The 8,122-nt window shown below is 38.0% G+C and overlaps 1 protein-coding gene across 1 annotated transcript; it reads right to left on the bottom strand.

The window, feature by feature from the left end:
- Positions 1 to 5,825: 5,825 nt before the first annotated feature.
- On the bottom strand, positions 5,826 to 7,763 carry LOC115223556 (serine/threonine-protein phosphatase 6 regulatory ankyrin repeat subunit B-like). The gene has a single exon (XM_029794192.2). The coding sequence runs from the start codon at positions 6,987 to 6,989 to the stop codon at positions 5,841 to 5,843; it is 1,149 nt and encodes a 382-aa protein (XP_029650052.1). The 5' UTR covers positions 6,990 to 7,763; the 3' UTR covers positions 5,826 to 5,840.
- Positions 7,764 to 8,122: the final 359 nt, after the last annotated feature.

Raw genomic sequence — 8,122 nt, 5'->3', positions numbered from 1 at the left:
TGGATGGTTGGTTGGTTGGTTGGTTGGCTGGTTGGTTGGTTGGTCGGTTGGATGGCTGGTTGGTTGGTTGGTTGGCTGGTTGGTTGATTGGATGGCTGGTCGGTTGGCTAGTTGGTCAGTTGGTTGGTTGGTTGGTTGGTTGGTTGGTCAGTTGGTTCTAGTTGTTCATCAAAACAGTTGTCGTTCTGTGTTTAACCCAACTCCTGGCTACAGAATTGAGAAGGTCTATGTTGAAAAGCCTTCTGATCATAACCATTCCTTTATTCTTTGACCAGAGGGTTACTTGTCATAGGACAGGTAACTTTGGAAGTATACTTTCGCTACCATGAATAAAAGCAGGAAATATGGCATGTATAATGGGTCTTTGAGTGATGGGCAAAGAATCTGAAAGTGGTATGCAGAGGATTAGGAATCATATATATATATATATATAAGACTAAGAACCCCTTCGGTCATGAATGACCATAGGATTGCATCCAGAAAGTTACCCTCCTAGGTACAAGTCCGGGCAAGGGTGTTTATGGAAGACTAGTGTTGCCCGTGCATACCGGCCTCCTCTCTCCATGCCACCAGTGTTATCCAGGAGAAGGGCAAAGGCTGATACAGCTTGGCACCTGTGATGTCACAACTCGTTTCTACAGCTGAGTTAACTGGAGCAACGTGAAATAAAGTGTCTTGCTCAAGAACACAACATGCAGCCCAGTCCGGGATTCAAACTCACGACCCCACCGATCGTAAGCTCGATGCTCTAACCACTGAGCCATGTGCTTATATATATATATATAATAAGAAGAAGAAGAAGAAAAAATGCATCTGTCCGGGACCTTTGTATCTCAGTCTACACTTGCTCTACAAAGACTTATCATACCTTTTTGGAATCAGGATGATTCTGGGATTGAAAACATCCAGCATTCGGATCAGATCTGGATGAGGATTTGTTATATGCTAAAAGTTGAAATTTCAAATTTTAAAAGAACTCATATTGGTAGGGTACCAATAAATGCTTTATTACTATTGCTCGCTTTGGTTTTGGGCTGCAGGCCCAATTAGACTTCTGCAGGAGGTAGCTGAAAAGTCTGCATGGAGTGCAATTTTTAAGCTAGTCTATATATATATATATATTATATATATATATATATATATATATATATATATATATATATATATATATGTCTTCATCATCATCATCATCACCATCATCATTTAACGTCCATTTCCCATGCTAGCATGGGTTTGATGATTTGACTGGGGTCTGGCAGTGTTTCTGCAGCTGGATGCCCTTCCTAACAGCAACCACTCCATGAGTATAGTGGGTGCTTTTTACATGCCACTGCCACAGGGGCCAGAGGAGGCAGGTAACGGACACGATCAGTTGGTGCTTTTTACGTGCCACCAACACGGAAGCCAGTCAAGAGTTGACTTTGAATACAGTGATGAATTTAGCATACAAGTTGGAATTCACCAGAGATCAGTTCCTAGTCCACTCTTATTTATACTACTTCTCCAGGCCATAACAGAGGAATTCAAAACTGGATGCCCATGGGAATTGCTATATGCTGATGATCTTGCTCTTATTACAGTATCTGAAGCAGAATTGGAGAAGAAACAAAACCTGGAATCAAAGGACCTTAACCCTTTCATTACTGTATTTATTTTGAGATGCTTTGTCTTTCTTACAATCATTTTAAATATAACAAAGAATTTAGTAAAATAACTTACTTATCATTCAGCTAGTGTTAGGAACATAAATTGTGACTAAGGTTTGGTGGAAGATTTTAATTCAAAACTTATGACAAGACATTTTACCACAGAGCCAGAGCCGGTTTTGGCCGGGTTAGTAACAAAAGGGTTAAAGTTAACCAAGCAAAGACTAAAGTTGTTGTTAGCAAGAAAGTAGATAAGACTCTCTTTCCATCAGGTAAATGATCCTGCTCAGTAAGTGAGAAGCCTAAAGGTAAAAAAAAATTATGAAAATGGTGAGGGATTTTTATGTTACCAAAGTTACCGTTTAACTCTTTTGATACCAACATCCTGGAGATGACCCCTGCTGCTATGAGACAATCTTCTAGTTTTGAAATGATTAAAATTAAAACCTTCTTTCAACAAAATTGCATCTTTTATCTTTTACTGGTTTTAGTCATTAGACTGCAACCAGTACCAGTTTTTTTTAAGCCAGGTACTTATTCTGTCGATCTCTTTTATCAAACCACTAAGTTATGGGGACATAAACATACCAATACCATTTGTCAAGCAGAGGGGTCAGGACAAACACAGACACACACACATATTCATATATATATACGCCATGATAGATCGTTAGCTGCTACATGCATTTTTTTCTCTCCATGTTATTTTCTGTGTATCTTTCTGCTCAAAACGTAAAAGACTTTTTCTATTCCTGAGCACTATACTAATACATTTGTTTGTTTTGTACTCCACCTGCCTTCGTCTTTTGTTTATTTTCGTAAACTTTCCCTTTTTATATATATATACATATATAGTAGGCTTCTTTCAGTTTCTGTCTACCAAATCCACTCACAAGGCTTTGGTCAGCCCAGGGCTAAAGAAGACACTTGCCCAAAGTACCATGCAGTGGGACTGAACCTGGGACCATGTGCTTGGGAAGCAAGTTTAATAATGACAAAATTATTTTTCAATATTCTTCATTATTTTCAAAATTCACTGAAACATGGACACATCATCATCATCGTTTAACATCCATTTTCCATGCTAGCATGGGTTGGACGGTTCAACTGGGATCTGGGAAGCCAGAAGGCTGCATCATGCTCCAGTCTGATCTGTCAGTATTTCTACAACTGGATGCCCTTCCTAACACCATCCACTCCGTAAGTGTAGTGGGTGCTTTTTATGTGCCACCGGCACAGGTGCCAGGCGAGGCTGGCAACGGCCACGATCGGTTGGTGCTTTTTATATGCCACCGGCACGGAAGCCAGTCAAGGCAGCACTGGCATCGGCCACGTTCGGATGATACTTTTTACATGCCACCGGCACAGGGATCACAACTACAATTTCCATTGATTTTTGATGTTGATGTACTTGACTATGGCAAGAAAAGGGTCAAACAACTGGATTTGTTTTCTTTATGCTTGTTCCTCTTTTTTTTTTAAGGTTCAGTTGCATGAATTCAAGCAGTGCACCTGATCTTTTCAAGGGTCTCCTGAATCACAGGAAGAAGATTTTTTTAGATTAAAAACCTGATCTGAATGCTTCAAACAAAATGGTTTCTGAAAAACCATGTTGTGGTGTTAATCCATGTGAAGGATTAAGTCAACTGCCACAGAGCAAGAACAGTCCATCTGCAAACTCCTACATGATTACATGTCTACCAAATTGCATATGGCACCGGTTCACCCAAGGCTGCAGTAGAAAATGTCCCTAAAGTGACACGTAACGGGGTTGAAAGCCTAAACCACATGGAGGTAAAATAAACTTCTTAATTTAGACTGTGCCCTATTGTTTCAAGAACACTCTGGATATTTAAAGCAAATGATAGGATGTTCATCATGGCTAGAGCACTTTTGATTATAGATATGCTAAGTCATGGCTGACCTGGGGCTGAACAACAACAGCATGTGATGACCTGGTGACTATAGAACATGTCCTGTCTGCATGAGGTGGATTTGAACCCTGTACCCTCAGACTTGTAATTCATGATCTTATCTCCTTAGCAATTCAACTTCACACTCACTTCATTGCATGTTTATGAGAGAGCCACTGGATGGTTGGTTGATTGACCAGCTAAAAATAGCAACCAAATCATTCTTTGATTATCTGTCCATCATTCTACTATCTTTACAGAAAAAGCAAAAATATCAGATCAGATGTGATGGTCACAACTGGAATATCCTCAATCAGGGTTGACTTAAGGCTAGATGGCAACATGAATCACCTATCAAAACTAAAGAGGAGACATCTATATCAGGGGCCAGTCACAGGTAAACTGTAGCCCACAAAGGGACCACTGGAGTGTTTTTTGTGGGTCTTGAACTTTAAAAAAAAATTTTTTTTAATCTAATATAAATTTGGGGCCAACATTACTTTTACATCATGATTTAATGTTTGCTTAGGTATGGCTGTGTGGTTAAGAAGCTCTCTTTACAACCATATGGTTTGGAGCTCAAGTCTCACTGTGCAGTACCTTGGGCAAATGTCATCTACTATTGCCCGAGGCCAACAAAAGCCTTGTGAGTGGATTTAGAAGATGGGAGCTGAAAGAAGCCTGTAGTATAAATATACCTATATGTGTGTGTGTGTGTATGTGTATTTATATGTGTATATATATATATATATATATATATATGTGTGTATATATATATGTGTGGCACGTAAAAAGCACCATCCGAGCGTGGCCGTTCACCAGCCTCGTCTGGCACGTAAAAAGCACCCACTACACTCACGGAGTGGTTGGCGTTAGGAAGGGCATCCAGCTGTAGAAACACTGCCAGATCTGACCGGGCTTGGTGCAGCCTTCAGGCTTCCCAGACCCCAGTTGAACCGTCTAACCCGTGCTAGCATGGAAAGCGGACGTTAAACGATGATGATGATATATTCACACACACATACACCATTCCTCCTCCATGTGATCAGCTTGAGATATTTAGATATTTTCTTAACCAAAGGTAACCTTAATACACAACTAGACAGACAGATAGACAGATAGATATATATATACATATACATGCCTGTATGGACAAGTGTCTTTATGATTATGACCCACCACTGCTTGACAATGAATGTTGTTTTGCTTACATCCTTGTAACTTAGCAGTTCATCAAGTGACAGACTTAAAAAAAAATACTGACGTTGATTTACTCAACTAAAGCTTCAAGGTGGTGCCCCAGCATGGCCACAATCCAATGACTAGTGCAAGTAAAAGATAAATATGTATTGCTATTATTGAGAATGGGCAAAGGGGTTTACACAGGGATATCTTAGATGTATGGTATGATGGAATTACGTTGTGAGTTCAAATTCCGCTGAGGTTGACTTTGCCTTTCATCCTTTCGGGGTCGATAAATTAAGTACCAGTTCTGCACCGGGGTCGATGTAATCGACTTAATACCTATGTCTGTCCTTGTTTGTCCCTTCTATGTTTAGCCCCTTGTGGGTAATAAAGAAATAGGAATAGGTTAATTCAAAAACAAAATATAAAGATCGAGCCATTACAGATTCTTGTTCTATGTGGATGGTCGATACGCTAGAAATAGCAGCCAATTTTCACTCGCACCAAATCCTAGACTCTAAAAATAGGACGTGTGTAATGTTCTAAAATCACTGTCTGCAAAAAAGACAAAATAGTTAATCAAAACCGTCTTTAATCGCAAGTCTACCCTGAAGAAAGGGAGTGCGTTTAAACAACAACAACGAACCTTTAATAGATGTACACGAGTGAGTAAAGTTATTTCACCTCATTTTTTTTTTCCAACCTGATAAAGGGATGAGAAAAATAATAAAAAAAATAAAAATAAAAATTAGCAAATGTTTTATTATTGTTATTATTATTATCATTATTATTATTATAATTTTTCTTTTTCTTTTTAGAAGACAGCTGCTGAAGTAAAACTTCTTTGAGAAACAATGAAAAATTTTGATAAAAAATACCAAAAATAATTTTAAGGAGTAACAAATTTTATATGAATGAGAGACCAAAAAAAAATAATTAAATGAATATTTTCCATGATTTTTTTTTTTTTCTTTTTGAGAATTCAACCTATAGCTTTTATCTAAATTATACACAAAAACATATACATATAACAGTCATATCAACACAATATAAATACACATTATTATTATAAATTTTTTGCTTTTTTTTTTTGAAGCTACCTTAAAAAGTCAAATGAAATCAACTCTTTTAATTGCGTTGGAAGATTTAAATCGTTCACCTTGTCCAATCGCCTTCCTAGTTGTTGGCGAATAGTGAGGGCACATATATCGGTGAGAGATTTAGGGTTACCAACCAGTTCCAAAAGCCATAGCATAACTTCCTCATGAGGACTGACCCGAAAGGGAGGGTTCTTTAACCGCAACCAACTCTCAGAGTTTACATTGTAACCAGAATGTACAAGTAATTTGATCATTTTCGAATCTGCCCTCAATGTGGCAGTGTAGAGCGGCGAATGTCCTGCGTTGTTGGCTGTGTTAAGTTTAACGTTTTCGGTAATTAAATATTTAGCCACTTCATACCTATTGTGATAAACAGCCAGGTGGAATGCAGTGAAACCGTGAAGGGTTTGTCCCTCTACATCGATTCCACAGCTAACTAAGAGTTTCACTATGTGTAAATGTCCGCAGCTAGCCGCTATGTGAAGAGCCGTTTCGTTATCGTTTGTAGTTCGATTAATATCGGCACTCACCCGAATCAACATTTCCACAACCTTTATGTAACCGTAACATGTTGACGTGTGTATAGGTGCCCACCCGTCTCTGTCGACCATATCGACTTTGGCACCATACCGAATAAGCAGTTCACAAATATCCAAATGTCCCAGGCACGTAGCAGCATGGAGTGGTGTAAAACGGTCCATCTGAGCTATGTTCACACTGGCCCCCATTCTGATTAAATATTCCGCAATTTGAACATGTCCATGAGTCGAAGCCCAGTGCAGTGCCGTCTTCTCATCACCGTCTCGACAGTCGACATCGACACCGACTTTTAAAAGGGCCTGGACATAGTTCAAGTGACCCTTGGCAGCGGCGATATGGATAGGTCGCCGAAACCAAATGTGGTCTGTAAAGTCAGGTTGGGCCAAATCACAGTTAGCCTCAATAAGCATATTTAATACATCGATATTACCTCGTTCGGAAGCCACACATATAGGACTGTAGCCTTCCAGGACAAAACATGGACAGACATTCTTTTCTTTGATATATCTTCGGACTTTGTCCACATCATCGTAGGAGATCGCTTCCAACAGCTCTCGCTGTCCAAATTCTCCTCCCTTCGTGTAACTACATGGTAGCATCTTCATTAAGTTAGATTTGGCTGGATATTAAACTATTTTTTTCCTGTACACCTCCGTTTTCTTTCTTTAGACGGTTGCTACTGCAAACCAAAATGTCTTTTAATCGTGTTTTGTTCCCGAACATCGAAGCAGGGATTATATAACTTTCACAAACGTTCTTTTTCTTTTCTCGCAGTTTATAATTATTGTAGTTGTTAATTACAATCATGTGTAAATTGGGTGTAAATTTCTTGGCCTTTTTCTTTTTGCATGTCGCTTTGTTTCTTTTTCTTTTTTTAATCAGATAATATGTCCCCTTCAGAATGTAAAATATGAAGTTTCTGCTGTCACTGATGATGAAGATGATAATGTTTGTAATGATGGTCTATTTAACGTGTGTGTTCTTGCAGAAAGTATAGAGCAAGCTGGCCTTAGGGATCCGAACATCATCAGATATCGTATGTTTGAATTAAAAAAAAAAAAAAAAAGGAAGGAAGGATAATTAAATGGAATAGAAACGAAAAGAAGTCCCAATTTTCGTGATGGGGAAATATTGAAAAATGGTTCAAATAAATAAATGAAGTTAACTTGTAGAATAAATGGTAGGGTATTAAAAAAATGATTTTAAAAATTCATGTGAACATTAATTAATTTAATTAATTAATTAGTAAAAAAAGACAAAAACAAAATTGGGGGACGGGTATATTTTTAAGTCGACAACAAAGTGAACAACCTTTGGGTTTATTTTTGGTCTGGTTTTTTCCCTACGGGAAGAATATATTTCTACATACATATATATACATAAATATATATATATACATATATAATACGCGCGCGCGCAACGGATGTTTTGTGATTGGATGTGTGTATGTATATATATATATATATATATATATATAATATATATATATATATATATGTGTGTATATATAAAACGTTGTTTTACTATTTTATAAGGGCTTCATTCAAAATTTGTGGATTAACGGCGAATAAGAAGGAAAATGATGAGTTGTTGAAGGCGATGTTAGAAAGCAATAAATATAGATTGTAAGGAGAAAGAATAAATTTTAGGGGTTTAGGTGTTATTTTCCATCAAGATGCGAGAAGTGATCACATCTGAGAGCAGGGTCGTTGGGTGCAAAGCAATATGCCAGCCAGGT

This window comes from Octopus sinensis, linkage group LG23 (genome assembly GCF_006345805.1).
Source record: "Octopus sinensis linkage group LG23, ASM634580v1, whole genome shotgun sequence".
Taxonomy (NCBI): domain Eukaryota; kingdom Metazoa; phylum Mollusca; class Cephalopoda; order Octopoda; family Octopodidae; genus Octopus; species Octopus sinensis.
Note: the sequence above shows the minus strand (reverse complement) of the source record. Positions and strands in the feature narration are given on the sequence as shown.